Below are 20,647 nucleotides of genomic sequence, written 5' to 3'. Positions count from 1 at the left end.
TAAAGTCTATAAGACTTGATAATACCGGAGAGTTTACATCGAAGTCTTTTGATGATTATTGCATATCCTTTGGGATTGATGCTGAACATGTATTTCCCTATGTTCACACCCAAGATGGTCTCGCAGATAGAATCTTGGTAATGCGCACCAAGCTTTTAATTTCTGCATAGAGCTATGCAATCTTGCATGCAGCTACGTTGGTCCCGTTGAGGCCCACTGCTACCAACCTTACTCCGCGTTATAGCTGGTGACTGGGTACTAACCTGATGTTTCGCACTTACACTCATTTGGGTATGCAGTTCTAGTGCCAATTGTGCCGTCACAACGTACAAACTTGGGTCCTCAACAAAGGATGGGCATACATGTCGATTATGAATCCTATCCATTATGTGCTCTTTCGAGCCCTTGACAGGCGATCTCTTTACCGCTAGATTTGCGGATTGTCACTTTGATGAGACAGTCTTCCCGCCGTTAGGGGGAGATAAGAACATTACTGTTCCTGATGAACGACGTGAATTGACGTGGAATGTCCCCACTATGTCTCATCTTGATCCCCGAACCGCACAATGTGATAATAAAGTGCGGAGAATTCTAGATCTACAGAGTGTAGCCCAAAATATGCCAGACGCTTTCTTTGATCTAGCAAAAGTGACGAGATCATATATACCTGCTGCAAATGTGCCTGCAAGGATAGATGTCCCTGTACGATGTGTCGTCCCAGATGGACGAGGTACGACCATGGCGGCTAACCAGTCATATGTCACTGCCCAGAAGTGAGGTAGATCATTAGGTTCGAAGGATTCTTATCCCTAGAAGAGGGTAAACTTGGCACAAAAGAATCCTCTTGACATCGCAATCTCAAACCGATTCATCTCATGAGATAAATCTAGATTATAGGTCTGTCCTAGAAGAGACGATGTTGGGGGACGCTCCAACATTTGAACCCACTCCCGAGAATAGAGAAATCTCAGTAAATTTAGTGAGATTTGGAATTGGAATGAGATCATCATCGATGATATATTAGTATTTGCGGTGGCCACCGAAAATATAATAAGCGATGACCTCGAACCCTGCTTTGTTGATCAATATTAACGAAGAGAAGACTGGCCAAAAAGGAAATAAGCAATCCAGGTCGAATTAGATTCCTCGATAAAGAGAAAGGTGTTTGGACCTGTTGTTCCTACACCTCCCCATATTAAACCCGTAGAATTTAAATGGGTATTTGTAAGGAAGCGTAATGAGAAAAACGAGATTGTGATACACAAGACTCGTCTAGTGGCGCAATAATTTTCTCAATGCCCTGTGGTTGATTACGAGGAGACGTATTCTCCCGTAATGGACGTCATAACGTTCCACTACCTTTTCAGTTTGGTAGTTTCCGAAAAACTGAATATGCAGCTTATGAATGTGGTCACAACTTATCTCTATGGGGATCACGACACAGAGATATACATAAAAGTTCCAGAATGACTTAATATACCCGATGCAAATAGTTCTAGACCATGGAACACGCTTTTCATTAGTTTTGAGGCGTTCACTTTATGGATTGAAACAATCCAGACGGAGGTGGTATAACCGTCTAAGTGAATATTTAATCGGGATGAGATATGTGAATAATAAACTATGCCCATGCGTGTTTATTAAGGAAACAAGTTCCTAGTTTGGAATTGTGGCGGTCTATGTCAATGACATGAATTTGATCGATACTCCTGAAGAGATCAAGGAAACCGCAAAGCACCTGAAGTTGGAATTTGAGATGAAAGGCCTTGGGAGAACAAATTATTGTCTCGACCTAGAGCCCGAGCACAGTGTAGATGAAAGTTTGGTCCATCAACCAAATTACATCCAAAAGATGTTAAGATGCTTTAATGAGGATAAAAGCAAGCACACCCATGGTCGTCTAAAGTCTAGAGAGAATCATATCGTCCTGCAGATGATAACGAAGAGATATTGGTGTCAGAAGTCCCATATCTAAGTGCAATAGGCGCATTATTGTACTTGGCTTAATTCCCTAGACAAGACATCTCATTCGATGTGAACTTGTTAGCTAGATATAGCTCTGCGCCGACACGCAGCCACTAAAATGGCATAAAAGACATTTTTCGCTACCTTATAGGTACAGCGGATATGGGCTTATTCTATCCCTATGCATCAAGGAATGGATCAAACCCCCTTGATCCTCAGAATGATGCTTGACTTGTTGGATATGCTGATATAGACTATTTATCAGACCTGCACAAGGCATGTTCCCAGATTGGTTATGTATTTACCATTGGGAATACTGCAATTTCTTGGAGGTCTACGAAATAGACAGTTGTTGCTACCTCTTAGAATCATGCTGAGATACTAGCTCTTCACGAAGCAGTATGTGAATGTACATGGCTAAAAGCCGTTACAAAGCATGTTCGAAGCACATGTGGACTGCATTCCACCACTGATGAACCAACCATTATCTACGAGGATAATGCTGCTTACATAGAGCAGATAAAGATGAGTTTCATCAAAGTAGACAACACCAAACATATTGTATCGAAGTTCTCCTTCAATTAGCAACAACAGGAGCATCAGAAGATTGAAGTTGAGCATATTTGATTTGAAGACAATCGTGCAGACCTTTTTACCAAGTCACTACCAAAGTCTACATTCCAGAAGTATGTTCAAGGTATTGGTCTACGTAAACTATCTGAATTACCTAACATGTAATTTTCAGGGGGAGTCGAAATCAGGGGGAGTATCCTGAAGCATACCCACTTGACCATCGTGTACTCTTTTTGTCCTTCGTCCAGGGTTATTTTGTCCCACTGGGTTTTGTTACCTGGCAAGGTTTTAACGAGGCACATCTTTAGCATGGTCACCCTAATTATAGTACATCCTGAAGATGCTTTGATTTGACATATATGCATTTGCTCATCTTTTCCCTTCGACCACGGGTTTCTCCCACTGGGTTTACCGGGCAAGGTTTTGGTGTAGCAACTCTAATGCATCCCTCTCGTAGACATACTACCTACTTATGGTGCTGATAAGAAGACTTCACCTATCTCTAAAGCTGTGATACTGCCACTCCACACTCAAGCGCGTTGTGCTCTTTTTCTCCTTCGACCAAGATTGTTTTTTTCCCACAGGGTTTTTATTACTTGGCAAGGTTTTTGACGAGGCAACTTAGAAGCGCTCAGCCTATGCAACACTATTGACATGGAATATCCAAGGGGGAGTGTTGTAAATATTTGTGGATAATCATGTAAATAGATGATGAGTAATAGGTGCCTATCCCTATAGATTGGTGATTGATAGGTTGTAATTGTAGGAGTGATTGGATTGTAATTAAGCATTACCCTTTTGTGCACACCATGTAGTCCTATATAAGGCTCCTCATGGTGAGATGAATAAGACACACAATCTGATTCTCTGTGTCCAAACTCTCTCTCTCTCTCAAAAAATTTTCTGTTTTACAACAGATAATTTATTTTCAGGTGATTATTCAGGACTGTGCTTATAGGCATAGATAATAAAGTTCATTATAACTCACATGGTGGTTTTGCATGACAATACAATCTGTACTCAACTTTCTAAGCAAATCAGGCGGAAATCTGCAAAACAATCATTTGGAGGTCACAAAAATTAAATCAGCCGGGGTATTCGGTAACCACAGAAGTTTCTACATCAAAAAAAGTTTATAAAAATAAGACCATACAACTCTAGATATCAACCATCCTCCCTGTCATGATGAGAATAAATGTCATAACCACTAAACAGAGATAACAAATGGAAATTCACTTGTTCCACCACGAATTCAAGGTAGTTTTTAGAGGGCCAGTAAACAATTAACATGCTGCTTGTACAGCTGTAAAAATCAAAACTATAGTGTTTTCGTTTATGCACATACTCATAGATTTCACAGTTTGTTTCGATAATGGATAATGGATCATGTTAAGGGTGATCAATGCACACTGTTTGAAGAAAAACGTGAAAGATTGACTTAAATATTATTAATAAAATTTTTGTTTAATGAGAGGTAGAGGCCTTGTAAAGCTCAAGTACATACAGAATGAATGGCAAAACCATATTACGAGGTATATACCTTTGAAACACAGTTCCCTCAATATTTGTCTCGGTAAATTGTAAAGTTGAAGCCATATCTGCAGCACTGAATGACTCCAGAATTTTCTTGTTCTGTTATGAAGAAAGAAAGAAAGAAAATGGTCATGCATGAAACTGAGACAATTCTATAAAAGGCATTGTTGAGACACATATATAGATAAGAAATTCAAAAGTTAAAATTAACACTACATCTAACTGAACTAAGGTGATTCAGATTGACAACGAACAATTGTTCCACAATTTCAACTGTGAATGCAAAGTAGTACATTCAACTTCTTCTAACTCGTGAAAAGGGTGTTTTGTTTTTTGAAGTCTCAAGTTGTATCAACCTAAGAAACCAAAGAAGGCCTTTCACTAGGGTGGGAATAGCTCACATGCAGTAAATAGTTGAGATTGTTTCATCATGCATAAGGTGTTACCCAAGAACCAGAAATCCTAGTTTGCTTCTCTCAACAATTGAATCATTTAAAGCATCATTGGAAATAATAAAATTGATGGCATTGAATCTGATCATCGAAAGTGATTAGTAGGCATATATTGTACTAAAAAAGGCCAAAAACAAAATGTAATTTGAACTGCAAGAGACTGAATAGTTACAGTGAATTATGAACTGGATGGATTTACCTTGCTGATGATCATTGTTAGAAGTTCGAAACCCAAGCAGATGGCATATAATGGAAAATGGTCACCAGCATCATTCTTCTTTAAAATCATCTGCAGACAACAATAAGAGAATAGCTGATATAAGTACTTAAGTAGATACACTGCTTTTGAATAGTGGACATAGATAAATCACTAAGAAAAGCAGTGGAACTATTCTACAGGAAATTTTGTGAAGGGAAGCCTTGAAACTTTTGATGCTAGCTGACCATGACAACAATGCCACGGTTGCAATACATACTCAAACTATCAACATCCCATGTCTCTTCTACCATTCACTTCCAAGCCCCATTTAGCTCTTCGGTCTAACCTGCATAATCAAAATTTTCTTTTGCCTAGTGTAGGCTGTGGTACATAGAAATTATGTTTGATGCTGATGCTTTTGGACAGTATGATACTAAGCTTAATATCATGTCCATGCATTATGAGCATCACGATATTTATGCTGTGATGACTCATATTAGTCCATTTTGCTACTGGCACCTTCAGAGTGAGCTGCTACAAGTGCATTGGGATATTCAAAATGTTTTGCATTGACCAGCATTTCATGTAGAAAGTATGGAGTTCTTTGTTTAGCTGTGAAAGCGGTCCCAGAATATATAAAAATATGGTTTTACTGGGATGCCCAGAAAACCAGGACAGTATCATGCACTAAAGGCATTGCAAGTACCGTAAAGTACCTTAAATATTTTCGCAGCAACTTCATAGTACCGACCACTTTTAGCCCAGCCTCCGGTGAAAAGCACGCCATTGACCAGATTGAGCTTCTGCAGTGCAGCTGGATATAGTAAGCACATGACCAGACCACTATAGTTTACATTATGCCTCATCCTAAGCAAACAATAGCAATACAACTCGAAACAGAATATACAAATGCAACCCCTTGCTGGGCAGAAATGAAAAATACAGAAAACTGAAGTCCTTGGCGGATAATAGTAGAGAGGTTTTTTTTTTTTTTTTTTTTGTCTGGCCAATAATTGAGAGTTTGAGAAACCCGGGACTAAAATAAAGCATGGAAAGATAAAAGGAAAAACGTAATCTTGAGAAACTTTAGCTTTCAACAAAAGATGAGGTGAAATAACTAATTTCTCTCGGAGACTATGCTTCTCCACCAAATATGACTAATGAAATTGTTACAAAGGATCAACATGCCGCTCCAACTCTGACAGTTCATGATGACTCTCCTAGGGTCCAATCTTCTGAAAGAGAATTGGTAGAAATTGCTCAGTTTGCACAAACCGTTATTGAAGAGGCGGCTTTGGATGAAATGGAGACTATTGCCCAGCGAGTAATAGAGGAGCCATTGGAAGCAAATATTGACGTTGCTAATGCAAGGAAGGATGACTTGAGCTCCTCGAAACGACTGAACAAGTTCTTGAGGAGCATTTTTCTCTGGAAAATGCAGCAGGTGAGTTGACAAAAGGGAAAACTAGTGGCCATGACTTAACTGAGGAAGACCAATGCACAACTGGTATTGATGGAACCCCTCCTAGGGGGCAATTTGAAATGCAAGCAGTGAATTCTATGATGGGGGGTGATACAGGCCTTAAGAATATGACCCTTGTTCTTTCTAAAGGGCAGAAAAAGAGACTCCGCAAACAGCAAAGAGAGGAAAAGCAGCCAGGAAAGGGCACTGTGGAACGTTACCCCGCAAGAAATAGGGGTCCTCCTCATAAGCTTAATTTATGAAGATTATTTTTTGGAATATTCGGGGATTAGCTAATGCTCCTACAAGAACTGCTCTTCGTAGTTTGATTAGAAAGCACTCCCCTGATTTCCTTTGTTTATCGGAACCAATGACATCTTTGACACATATTCCTGATTCTTTTTGCAGATCTATTGGTATGCAATTGATCGGTGTCAATGATAGAGGTCAGTTATTTCCTAATATTTGGGTTTTTCATTCAACAAACATCTCTTCTCCTACTATGATATCTTCTTCTAGTCAACATATGTTTGTGCAGTTTTCTGTTGGTGGTATTGCTCATGGTCTGATATTTGTCTATGCGGCAACAACTAGTGTGGCACGTCGTCCTTTATGGTCTGCAATTGAGCATATAAAGACAAGCTTCTCGGGTCCTTTGCTGTTAGTTGGTGATTTCAATGCGATTTTAGGAGCCCATGAAAAGACGGGTGGTAGACTACCTACTCGTGTTTCTTGTGATGACTTTCAGCATATGGTGGATGTGTGTCATTTGACACAAATTGATCTTAAAGGGTCACCGTTTACATGGACAAATGGTCGAGGAGTTGGCTCACATATTGAAATGTTGTTGGACAGGTGCTTTTGTTCTATTCCATGGTTAGACTATTGGCCGATGACTAGTTGTTCCACTTTGGTTCGGCACTCTTCTGATCATAATCCTCTCTTGATTTCATTCACCAATTACATTGCACAAGGTCCAATTCCATTCCGTTTTCAGAAGCTTTGGTTGGGGCACTCAGATTTTCTTAAAATTGTTCAAGTAGCATGGAAATCTTTTGTGGTATGTGGTTGTGCTATGTTTATTCTACAAATGAAGCTTAAGCTTTTAAAACCTATTCTGAAGGATTGGAATGTTAATGTCTTCGGTAATGTTCATACTGCTGTGGATAGTGCACGCGCTGCCCTTGAAAAAATTCAACTAGCCATATCTCTTGATGGGTTTACTGAAGTGCGTCGTGTTGAGGAGCTTTTAGCCCAGGATGCTTTATCAAATGCTTTATTGGTTCAGGAAAAATTCTGGGCGGAGAAGGCAAGGGTGAGATGGGTAAGGGAAGGTGACAGAAATACTGGCTATTTCCATACTTTGGCAAAAATTCGGAGAACACGCTCCTCTATCACTTCTCTTCGCATTGGGAATGACTTGGTGGATGATGTTAATATTTTGCGTGATCATGTTGTTCAGCATTTTACAAGTGCCTTTTCAGATGATGGAAATATTGCTGATACAGGTTTGGTTGAAAATATTATTCCTTCAATGGTTTCAGATTCAGAAAATGGCTCTTTACTTGCTATTCCTTCTGCTGAAGATGTCAAAAATGTTGTATTTTCCATGAATGCTGATAGTGCCCCAGGTCCGGATGGTTATTCTGGTCACTTTTTTCAGGCTTGTTGGGATGTAGTTGGGTTGGATGTGGTCCGTGCTGTTAGATCTTTCTTTCAGTCAGGTTATATACTGCCTAATCTAAATTCCAGCTTTGTGGCGCTTATTCCAAAGGTTCAAGAAGCTGATGTTATCACTCAATTTCGGCCCATTGCTATGGCTAATTTTTCTTTTAAAATTATTACTCGCATACTGGCAGACCGTCTTGCTCCTATTGCTTCCAGGATTATATTGCCGAATCAATTTGCTTTTTTGAAAGGAAGACAAATCTCTGATTGCATTTTTCTGACTTCTGAGTGTGTTAACTTGTTGGATAATAAATGCCGTGGCGGGAATGTTGCCATTAAGTTTGATGTAGCAAAGGCCTTTGATACTTTGAATTGGGACTTCCTTCGAAGGGTTCTTAATACTTTTGGTTTTCATGCAACTTTTGTGGAATGGATTAGTTCTATATTGGCTTCAGCTCGGCTCTCTATCTTATTTAATGGCTCTCCAGTGGGATTTTTTAGTTGTAGCTGTGGAGTTCGACAAGGTGATCCCCTGTCTCCTCTTCTTTTTTGCCTTGCTGAAGAGGTTCTTAGCCGTGGTATCTTGCGTTTGGTTGATATGGGGCATGTCCAAGCTATATCCTCTCCTTGTACTGTGAAAGTCCCTTCTCATGTTTTATTTGCTGATGATATAATGGTTTTTTGTAAGGGAGATAAAAGAAGCCTACTAAATCTTATGGCTTTCTTTGAGGAGTACGGACTCAACTCGGGTCAATTGGTGAACAAAACCAAGTCTCATGTTTATTTGGGGAAGTCAGCTCTTCATCGTCGTACTCTAATATATTCTTGGTTGGGTGTTTCAGTGGGTAAATTGCCTTTCATGTACCTTGGTGTGCCAATTTTTGTTGGCCGTCCAAAGCGAATTTACTTCCAAGTCTTGGCTGATCGAATTCGTAATGTTATGTCTAATTGGAGAGGGCATTCTCTTTCCATGGCAGGACGGGTAACTCTGGTCAATTCTGTGGTGGTTAGTATGCTTTCCCATAGTTTCACAATTTATGCTTGGCCAAGGACTGTATTGCAACAAGTTCGAAATTGGATGAGGAATTTTATTTGGACCGGCAATGTGTCTTCTAGAGCCTATTATCCAGTCTCTTGGAAAAAGTGTTGTGCTCCATTAAAGGAGGGTGGTCTTGGAGTTCATACTATTATGGCTCTTAATAAGGCTTTCCTCCTAAAAAAAATTTGGGATTTCTTAACTAAGTCTACACCAGCGGCTGTTTTTTTTTCTGCTCGGTTTCTTCAACGTTCAGGTCAGCCATGTTCTTACTATAAAAAATCATCTATTTGGCCTGGCATGCGACCCTTGTTTATGGATATTTTCTACAACTCTAAATGGTTAGTGGGCAATGGTCGATCAATTGATTTTTGGCATGGTAATTGGCTTAATGGTTCTGTTGTTGATAGATTGGGTATTGTGCATCAGCTTGGCAAATTATTATGTGCCAAAGTTTCTGATTTCATCAGAGATGGCTCTTGGTATTGCTCTACAAATTTGATTGCTGATCTTTCTGCACTTTGGTCAGAAATTTCAGCTGTTAGACTTCCTTATTCAGACATGGAGGATAAGCTGGTGTGGTTGGATTCTTCTGATGGGAGTTTATCTTTATCTATAGCCTATGAGTTCAAGAGGAGTAAACAGGCAATTGTTCTTTGGGATAGATGGGTTTGGCGTCAGTGCTTTCATCCTCGAAACTCTGTTACTTTATGGAAATTTCTTCATGGTAAGCTTTTAACAGATGATCTCTTACTTCAGCGAGGCTTTTCTTTTGCTTCTATGTGCTCTCTCTGTCATGCATCTACTGAGACGGCCCACCACCTTTTTTTTAGTGCTCTTTCTCTATGAAGGTATGGTCTGCAGTTTTATCTTGGTTTAAAGTCAGTATTCATTTCCTGGATATATATGATTTCTTCTCTTACCCACTGCAACATGGTTTTGGTACTCAATTGCAATTGCTATGGTGGGGAATGATGGGAGCTGGCTTCTACTCTCTTTGGGAGGCTAGAAATTCTATCCGTTTTGATGAGCGTCGCTTAACTACTGATTATTTGATTCGCTCTATCAAGCAGCAAATTCGAGAGGTTGATTCTTGGGGTTTAGGAATTATGTGTAACTCAGTAGATGAGCTTTGTATTTTCAGTGCTCTTAGAATCAGCGGTAGAGCCTCAAGACCACATCAAATTCGTGAGGTAAATTGGCTTGCTCCTTGTGCTTTTCAATTAAAGGTTAATACAGATGGTGCTGCTCGGGGGACGCCAGGACTCGCGAGCTATGGAGGTATTTTTCGTGATCACTTGGGTAATTGTATGGGTTGTTTTGCTGGTTCCTTGGGTATTGCTACTGCCCTAGAAGCAGAGCTTCAAGCCATTATTCATGCAGTTTCAATAGCATCAGGAAAAGGATGGACTTCTCTCTGGATTGAGTGTGATTCAGCAGTAGCAATTCACTTTCTTGCCAATAAAAATTACTCAGTCCCTTGGCGTCAAAGTGTTGATTGGGTCAATTGTTGTATCATTCTCTCCTCTATGCAGATTCAGTTTTCACATATTTATCGCGAAGGGAATCAAGTGGCTGATTGCTTAGCTAACTATGGGGTGGATCATGAGGGGCATTATTGGTGGGACTCTTGCCCTCCTTGTGCATCAGCTGTCTTTGTTCACAATCTGCAAGGGTTACCGAATTTCCGTATTAGCTAATTCTGAAGTGCTTGATAGATTTCATGCAACGGTGGTTTCTGCTGCATGATTGCTCTATTCATTAGTTTGTAACTATTTTAGCTCAGTGCTCACTTTGAGTACTTTATTTCATTTTGTTTTCAGAGAGGTTTTGGTTCTTGTCCCCCTCTCTCTTCTTGTGTTTTCTTTTCCTTTTTTAATAAAATAAAATAGAGGGATGGGCGGTGGGTTCCCGGTTGCGATGGCCCCCTTTCTTTCGGGATTGTGGGTGGGTGCCAGTCACCCCAAATCGGCTGTCGCAGAGGAACTAATATCGCCTAATCCTCTATTTAATTCAAAATAATAATAATAATAATAATTTGTACTACTTAGGGGGAGTCATGTTGTTTTGAGATTAAGGCTTTGTTTGGTCCACGGAAAGTAAATCAATTCTCATGTCTTTTTTATGAGGATGGGAAATTAAAATTCTTATCAGGTTTTCTCTCCTATGTTTAGTAAAATAGGAAAAGTATTCAAGAAAGACCATTTGATTTTCCCTCTAGTGTTTGGTTGGTACTGGAAAGGAAAGCAAAAACATGTCATTTAAGATTGCAAGGGGGTCGAGAATAACTTATTTGATATTATTTACCAAAAATTAAAATATCATATTTAATATAAATGATTAAATACCAAAATGATGCATTGGCAATTGGTAGCTTAAATCAAAATGTACATTCCAACAATCGTAAGCATGGTCTACGAAATTCATAATATGATGTCTTGGAAGTTCATTTCTTATACATTTTTAAAAATCCAGTGAACTACATAGTAACTTCCCATTTTAGTGTTTGGTTCACAAAAAATAAAATAAAATTCATTTCTCTTTCTCATGAGATGTGAAATTAAATTTTTTATGAGTTTTCGTTACTGGGCAAGTAAGAAAATTCGAAACACAGAATAGGAATAGGAAAGTAGAGTCTCTTTTCTTGTCCTAATTCGATTAGTAATTACTTTACCCTTATTTTTTAAGAGCATAACATATGTATATATACTAAAAACCTAATCCCACAATTTACAAACCCAACTTCTGTACTCTCTTGCTCTCTTTCACGCACAGAAAACCGTCTATTTGGAAGCTTTATGTACAACCTCGTGCACCCTGTGATTTCCGGTATGATTACGATTTTTACATCAGGATTCCGGAGGAAGATGATATGGAATTTTGTTGGTCTTTTCGGTTTCTTTCGAGGAAAAGAAGGTTAGTTTTTTGAGTGTTTAGTATTCTCTCATCTCATGTTAACGCTCCAAGCCCTAAGCGATAACCTAACTCCCCAATTTTGTTTTAGGGGAAAGATTATCAGCAATTTCTGTGAGCCTACTTTTGTGAATATAAGGTTTTGGGAGTTCGTCATTACAATCACAGTTTTTTTTTTTTTTTTTTTAACAGTGGAACCGCAAACAGGCAGCGACGATGTAAAACCAAAACTTGTGTTTTGTTTGATCTGTAAAGGGAATGGCGACCACGAAACTATAAATTGTCCGGACAAATCAGAGGGATATGTAACCCTTTGTAGGATTTGTGATGACGGTCCATGTGAAAATGAGGATGATCCAGACCACATGGAAGAACATTATGAATATCTCATGCGTTGTAACTGTTGTGGAGCTATCGGTAAACACTGGGAAGATACCTGCTCTATGAATTCCAGCGACAACGATTGCGACTTTGATCCTCCTTCTTGTCTCCAATAAGGCCAATACCACCTTAGCTAGCTCCTCTTGGATTATTTATTTAGTTTAGATCTACCAAATTCGTAAATCAATTGTACGACGTTGGCTTCAATTTCAAATCTGCTATTAGCTTGTGGTTTATTTGTTTGTTTGATAAAGATCGACAGTCATGATGAAATTCAAACACTATCTAGATGTGTAGCTCGATAGATATTCAGTGTTTGTGTGTGTGTCATTTTAATCTTCATTACAATAGGGAAGAAAACAGTTACATGATCGATAGAAGCTAGTTGTACCGTTATAAATGTTAATATAGAATCATACCCGTCCACCAAAATCACATGGCCATTATATACAAAAACATAAACAGGCAGTGCCAATAATTCATTATCTTAGTCTGTTATCTGTACAAGTGTATTATCATATGTTTATTGTTTTATACATCAAACCGTACAACAGACACTGATACCTGGATCAAAGCTGTGGTAGATATGAAAATTTTGTTCTCTGTCATGGTCAGGTTCCAATCGATCCGTAGGTAAAAGCCAAGAAGATGGCAGAAGATATCATACTGGATTTTTCCAAGAACTCAAACATGGCAGTCATGAGCTTACAGTATAGTTGAATCGTGGGTTTTTATACCTCAGCTTTAAATGGTTTGTTATGTTCAGCTGCTTAATCGGAAGCAGTATAGAGCATGCTGAGAATTCAACTGAGAATTTAATGTCCTGATAGTTCATTCAGGAAAAAGGTCATGTCCAGAGTAGTACCTTTAATATATAATACCCTTATAGCAAGTGATTTTCCAAGCCAAAATCAGTAGCAAAGACAAGTAAATCTTTTCACACCTGCAAGATCAAGACCAATTAATGAACAAAAGTAACAAAATACCAAAATAACAATAATGTGGTTAGATAAGCTTTAAAAATTGGAATATGAACAAAAGAGTTAGCATTATGCTCTTAAATTCAACAAAAAGATGGGCTCATGTGAACCACTGTATTCATACTGTGCAATTACAACACAGTTTACCAGTATATGATTATATACGAATAATCCACAAACTAAAATTTAAGATAAATAAAAATGACTTCATTTGTGAGCTAGCAAATTACAACCTGCAAATAAATGCACACACAGTAAACCAAGTGTACCAAAATCCAAACTCTTGCAGCCCAAACAAGATTCCAACCACGCAATTTATCACTAGAATACCACATGAGGGACACAATACTAAACAGAGATTCAATATCAAAAGTAAAAGCTCAAGTAATTCCATCACCCACTGCAAATATACACCCAAATTGCAGACAAAACCAAACCTAAAATTAGTTAGAAATCAAACACTAGACAAATGAATATTAGAAAATTACCTTTTCAGAGCAGCAAGAATAAGATGACAGAGTGGTGTTTGGGTATATGGTTTTAGATAAGGGTTTGTTGGGGGTGGGTGGGGGTGGGTGTGTTGAGAGAATGGGATAGAAGGCGAAGAGGAAGACAGAGAACCGTGGTGAGGGTTTTCGATTTGGGCATCATGGTGGGGTGATCTGGCCTAGGTTTTCGAAGTAAAAGAGCATAGAGAAGAGAGGCAGCAAGATCAGGTTCTCCATATCCAAAGCGATGCATGTTAATCTCCAATCTAAAAGAAACCCTAGAAAGTGAAATCCGATACCCAATTTGGTATGCAGATGAGGGAGAGATAACAGAGAAATTTACCCACTGCAATTGCGGGAGGATAGGCTTTTTATTCGACATCAACTGGTGTTTTGGCCATGTGGGTAAGGATGAAGAGGGAGATTTCGCGAGGGAGACAGCTCGCCGTCTGTGTTGGGCGTCTAAGAGGAGAGAGTTTTGTTTTCAATGGGAACTTTTATTTCCTTTCACACAAAAAAAGTGGGAAGTTTAAGTTTTGGCAAAAAATTTGAGCGGGCAGAGGTGTAAATGCCTCATCCCATTTACGGCGCGCAACTAATGCACGCAGTAAGAGTTTTTCTATTGGAACCTCCAAATTTACTCACTTGACCTCTATACTTTTTACACCTCCTATCAAATTTTCAAATACTTAATTTGCTCATTAAACCTCACTAAAGTTCCTCAAATAACCTCACTCATATAATTAATTTACAAACAAACTAAGATCTTTATAATAAAAAACTTAGTCATTTCAATGATTTAATTACTCTATAAATCTTAATTACATCTTCATTCCTTAATTTGACAACATAAATCTCTTATCCAATAAAAAAAATCAAACACAAGGTATTGAGTTTTAAAAATTAATAAAAATAAAATAACTTGAACGATTATGTGATTTTTTTATTTAGTTTTTCTTTTTTAGCTGTTAAAAAAATAAAGATTAGTCATTATTTCTTAATGTTTCTCTATTTTTTGTACCTCATGATTAATTATTTAAATATTTTTTTATTTATTTGCTAGCTCTTTTTTTCTTCTTCTTCTTTTTACAAATATAATGGATAGATTTAGATTTAGGGCATAATACAATTTATTTTATTCTCCCTGACTAATATGCGTTCAATATATATGCATATCATACATTTTTATCTTAATCATAGTTTTATTTCTTAATAAATAAATAAATATATATATATATATATATATATATATATATGAATGCTTTAATGAGTATGTACTGAAATTAGAAAATGAAAATAGATAGGGAAAATAATAAAGAATGTAATCTAATATTATTGAATTGGAATGTCTAGAGAAAATAAATATAACCATTTTTTTGATATAATTATTGTCCCTAATAGTCATTTTATAGTAGGTTATATATGTCATTTAATAATTCATAATAGAGTGAGGTCAAGTGAGCAGATTTGGAGGTCCCAATAGAAACTATCACGCAGTAAATACATCATCCTCATTTACGGCGCTCAACTAATGCACGCCGTAAATATCTCTACATAATACTACATTAACGGTGTGCTATCAATGCAAGCCGTAAATAACTCAAGATAGCATCTCATTTATGGCGCACTTTTAAAGCACACCGTAAATAGATTTATGTTACACTACATTTACGGCATGCTTTAAATGCACGCCGTAAATGACTAATTTTTACGGCACACATATATGCACGCCGTAAATTTTAGGCTGTAAAAGCTCATATTTCTTGTAGTGGTATATATGTTCCCACCATCACTAACATATAGGATCAGATCCTGAGGGAAGATTAAGAGAGGCTGCTCGTCCTAAGCTACACGAGCGGGGCAGAATATCGATCTGGAGTTTGTTTTGATGCAGCTCGAGGAATTATTTCTGGACTGAAGGTACTCTCCTAGTCTTTATATTGTAGAAGTGAATTCCTTTATTCAAGTTTTCTAGGTCAGAGGAATAGCTTATGCGACACCTGATGGCACTTGCGCAAGGGACTATATTGATGTCACTGACCTGGTTGATGCTCATGTAAAAGCTCTTGCCAACGCACAGCCAAGTAAAGTTGGCATCTACAACGTGGGAACTGGAAAAGGTTGGGAAATCCACCTTCTTTCTTAAATTTCATTTTTCTCCTTTCCTTGAATTTTCCCTTCCGCCTCTCACTAATCATAATTTTTTAAATCACTTTGATAACAGGTAATTCAGTGAAGGAGTTTATGGAAGCATGTAAGAAGGCGCAGGGGCTGATATAAAGGTTGAATATCTAGGTCGAAGGCCAGGGGATTATGCTTAAGTTTATAGTGATCCTTCCAATATAAGGGAAGAGTTAACCTGGACAGCTCAGCACACAGATCTTCAACAGAGCCTACAGATTGCATGGATATGGCAACAACAACAAAAAAAAAAAACATTTGAACGCGCGGTTATGGTTCTTTAAATATTATGGCTTGAGAAAATGTCAAAGATATTGAAGTGGAAAGAAATATGGGTTAGTGATATTGCTCCATTGAGTTGAACATGCACATCTTTTACTTGGAGTCTTGTAGAAGTGCAATGGGGACAACTAGAAAATCTCTCTCTTTGTTCATATCTGACACGATTAGGCCTCTGTGTATTTCTATTTCTCTACTTTGTTCATGCCCAAAAAGAAAGTGAGAGGCTAGGCGGAGCTAGGGTACCTAGTGCTTCGCACAAACAGCGACTTTGCTTCGCGCTCGACCTTGCACTCATGTTGCACGGCAACGTTCTAGTCTGGAATTGCAGGGGTGTTGTGTGCAACGAGACTCAACGCGCCCTTATCGATCTTGTTCAGTTGAAAAAGCCAAATTTGATCTTTTTGGCTGAACCCTAGCCCAGCCATCACATATTGCATCTCTTGCAAACAAGCTTGGGTTCGTGAGGCACATATGCGTCCCTCATGAGGAGGGATCACAGGGACTTGCGCTGCTTTGGAACAGTGAAATTCATGCTGATCTTAGAACAAAATCTCCTCATCATATTGATGTGGAGATTAAAGACCTTGGTAACCCAGAAAAGTATCGTTTCACAGGCGTGTATGGCTTTGCAGCCAGAGGTGAATGTGGCAGGACTTGGGATTTACTTCGTGCCCTAGCTGCAGAAGATTGTCACCTGCCTTGGCTCATGGCAGGTGACTTCAATGAAATCATGTGCCAAGAAGACAAATCCGGGGGACCCCCTCGTGCAGCTGCTCCGGGGGACCCCCTCGTGCAGCTGCTCCAATGGCTGCGTTCCGGCAAGCGATGAAAGATTGTGGCCTTGTGGACATGGGTTTCCTGGGCAGTAGGTTTACTTGGTCCAACAAGTTTACTAAGGAAAGGCTTGATAGAAGCTTTCAGTCAGTTTCCCTCTGAACCATGTTTCCTTATAGCAGAACGGTGATACTTCCACCTAATGACTCAGACCATTGCCCCATTGTGGTGGAACTGAGAACTGATAAGAACAGGTTCAGAAAGCCTTGTCGACGATTCCGATTTGAAGAGATGTGGCACGGGAATGAACAATGTTCTGTCATTATTCAAAAGAATTGGGCAATCCCTACAGTAGGTAATATGCTACAACAAGTGGGTCGTAAGATTTTGGCCACTGGAAAACAACTTATGCAATGGCACTGTACTGATTTTGAGCAGAAAAAGGTGGAATTGAGGGAAATCCAAGAGAAATTGGCAGATATCATGCGGTAGCCTTTTGCACCGGAACAATATGAGGAGCAACGTCTCCTCCATGTAAGACATAGTCAATTGTTTTCCCAGCAAGAAAAGTATTGGCGACAACGATCTAGGGCTGTATGGTTGAAGGATGGTGAAAGAAATTCAGCCTTCTTTCATCGAAAGGCTACCAACAAAAGAAGTAGAAATTGCATCAAGGGACTTGTAAATGAGGCTGGAGTTTGGCTAAATGAACCTACTGTAGTTCAGGGCATGTTGGCTGATCATTACAAAACTATTTTTACAACTGAGGGGACAGATGATAGCGCCCTCTCTACCATTTTTCATGCAACTCCAATGAAGGTGTTACCTCACATGAATGATGACTTGCTCCTGCCCTATACAGATGAAGAAATCAAATATGCTTTATTTCAAATGCATCCCTCTAAAAGCCCGGGGCCTGATGGTATGTCTCCTTTCTTCTATCAAAAATATCGGCATATAGTTGGATTTGATGTTTGTGTTGCAATTCGCAACTTTCTAGAAAAGGGAGAGATATGGGCAGCCTCCAACTTCACTCATCTCTGCCTTATTCTGAAAGTCAAAAACCCTACAGTTGCCTCTCATTTTAGACCTATTGCGCTCTGTAATGTTCTTTATAGAATAAGCTCCAAAGTCATTGCCAACAGGTTAAAGAAGTGGTTACCTGAGATTATTTCTCCCCTACAACGTGCTTATGTCCCAGTACGATTGATATCAGACAATACATTGGTAGTAACTGAGGCTGCACACTTTATGTATAAACTTCGGACTCAAAAGGAAGGCTTCTTTTCCCTCAAGTTAGACATTTCAAAAGCATACGACCGCCTAGAATGGTCCTTCTTGCGAATTATGCTAACCAAGTTGGGTTTTGATGTGAGGTGGATCAATACAATTATGAAATGTGTGGAGTCTGTTACCTATGCTATCCTTGTCAATGGTAAGCAAACTGAGATCATTACATCGACTCGGGGGATTAGGCGAGGTGATCCACTCTCACCATACTTATTCATCCTATGCACTGAAGGGCTTTCGGCTCTTCTTTCTCAGGCAGTAGAAGTAGGTGCTATTCAAGGTTTGAAGATGTGTCCTGAAGCTCCTACGCTGCATCACTTGTTCTTTGCCGATGATAGTTTCCTCTTTGGAGCTGCAAATATTCACGAATGTCAGACTATTCGAGGAATTCTCAATGTTTATGAAAAAGCCTCAGGACAAAAGATTAATTTTCAGAAAAGTAGTGTGGTTTTTAGCAGAAATGTGCCTATTGATATGCAATTTATTTTGGCATCTATTCTTGAAGTGCAGAGAGTTGAAGAGCATGATAGATACCTGGGTCTACCCTTGCGTGTAGGCAAATCCAAGGTCGAAAAGTTTCAGTACATCAAAGAGAAGTTGACCAAGAAGCTGGTGAACTGGAAGTCAAAGATTCTAAGCAGTGCAAGTAAGGAAATACTTATAAAAGCTGTTGCCCAAACCATGCCTCAATATGCTATGAATTGTTACTTATTACCTAAAGGTCTATGTGATGACATTCACAAACTTTGTGCCTCATTCTTCTGGGGTGACACTAATGACAAGAAAAAGATTCACTGGAGGAGTTGGGAAAGGCTATGCCTAACCAAAAAAGAAGGAGGAATGGGCTTCAAAAATTTATATGCCTACAATCTTGCCATGTTAGCAAAACAGGGCTGGAGGATTATTTCAAATCCCGCATCTCTTATTGCTAGACTGTATAAGGCAAAATATTTTCTAAATTGTTCGTTTTGGGATGCAGAATTGGGAGATGCTCCTTCTTTCTCTTGGAGGAGTATCCTTGAAGGGAGGCCGGTACTCAACGCAGGGGTTAAATGGAGAGTTGGGGATGGAATGAATAAAAATGTGTGGCAGGACGATTGGATTCCTAACTGTCCTCAATATCAAGTTCGAAGACCTACAAACTGCCATGTCGAAAAAGTAGCAGATTTAATTAACTCCAATGAGAGGTCTTGGATCACTGCCTCGGTGAGTACCCTCTTTCCTCCTGAGATTGTTGAACACATTTTATCTATCCCTCTTGGTAGACGTCCTGTAAGGGACAGATTGTATTGGAAACCAGAGCTGAGGGGTCTTTTCACAGTTAAGACAGCCTATTGGGTGGCCAAGGAGCATGTATTGGGGGATGTGTTGGCTTCTACATCAACTGGGGATCCGTTTTCTGAGCTATGGAAAAGATTTTGGAAAACCAAGGTTCCTGGAAAAGTCCAAATATGTGTTTGGAGGGCATGTCACAACTTGTTACCTACCAGAGACCGACTTCTCACAAAGGGCTATGAAGGAGACTCAAGATGCCTGTTATGTATGCATTCAGTTGAAGACACTGCTCATCTTTTTTGTAAGTGTCCAGTTGCTGTTGAATTCTTTTCTACTCCTCCGTTTCATCTGCAGAATTCCTTTCTACCAAATGTTGTCTTCAAGGAATGAATGTTAGAAAGAGCATTAAACCTACAAACTGAGGTGTTTGAGAGGCTTTTGATGGGTATATGGTCGCTCTGGCAGAACAGGAATGGTATGTTATGGGAGAATCAGTCAAAACCAGCTGCTGATCTTTTTCTAAGTGCTATGACTTGGCTGGATGAATTTAGGAAAGCTCATGCATCTTCTGAGGTCAAACGGTCACAGGTCATAGAAATATGGCAACCTGCACATGGTTCGACAGTTAAGATTAATGTGGATGGAGCTTTTCTGCCATCATTTAATCATGGGGGCCTTGGAGGCATAGTTCGTGACTCAAAGGGCCAATTTATTGCTGCCTTAGCTCACTCTGTGCCGCATGTTTCTTCAGCTAAACATACAGAGCTGCTAGCTATAAGAGAAGGCTTGGATCTTCTTCGACAATTGAATATTGATAAAGCCATAGTTGAGACGGATTGTCTAGCTGCAGTACAAGATATCTCATGCACTGAAGCTGCACTCACAGACTTGAGTAGCATTATAGATGATATTCTGATGATATTACATAGCATGCCAGATGTGCAAATCAAGTATGCTCCTCGAAGCTGTAACAAGGTGGCTCATCGTCTTGCTAGCATTGGATTTGAGTCACCTCAAAATGAGACTTGGCTCTCCCATACTCCTAGTTGTATTGCTGATGTACTACTCCATGAGAGTAACCATTTGAACCATTAATAAAATGCTTACAGTTTCTTTCAAAAAAAGAAAGTGAGAGGTTGCACTACTAGAATTCTGTTCATTTACATCAGTCCAGAACTGATGTAAAACTAAATTC

The 20,647-nt window shown here is 39.1% G+C and overlaps 1 protein-coding gene and 1 pseudogene across 1 annotated transcript in view; one reads left to right on the top strand and one right to left on the bottom strand.

Annotated features, from left to right (window-relative positions):
• The window catches only part of LOC112168386 (gamma-glutamyl hydrolase 2), a 46,606-nt gene extending 41,533 nt beyond the window's left edge, over window positions 1–5,073 (bottom strand). Inside the window, exons 1-4 of the mRNA XM_040519528.1 lie at window positions 4,921–5,073; window positions 4,723–4,812; window positions 4,079–4,170; window positions 3,527–3,587 (exon numbers count right to left, since the gene is read on the bottom strand). Coding sequence (XP_040375462.1) covers window positions 3,527–3,587; window positions 4,079–4,170; window positions 4,723–4,812 — 243 coding nt within the window. The 5' untranslated portion in view covers window positions 4,921–5,073. The remainder of the gene's footprint in view (window positions 1–3,526; window positions 3,588–4,078; window positions 4,171–4,722; window positions 4,813–4,920) is intronic.
• A 7,073-nt stretch (window positions 5,074–12,146) lies between these two features.
• LOC112203480 lies at window positions 12,147–16,942 on the top strand (annotated as a pseudogene).
• The last annotated feature ends 3,705 nt before the right edge of the window (window positions 16,943–20,647 follow it).

The sequence above is a fragment of the Rosa chinensis genome, chromosome 5 (genome assembly GCF_002994745.2).
Source record: "Rosa chinensis cultivar Old Blush chromosome 5, RchiOBHm-V2, whole genome shotgun sequence".
In the NCBI taxonomy this organism is placed as follows: Eukaryota; Viridiplantae; Streptophyta; class Magnoliopsida; order Rosales; family Rosaceae; genus Rosa; species Rosa chinensis.
The sequence above is the reverse complement of the archived record's forward strand: the minus strand, read 5'-3'. Positions and strand labels throughout refer to the sequence as shown.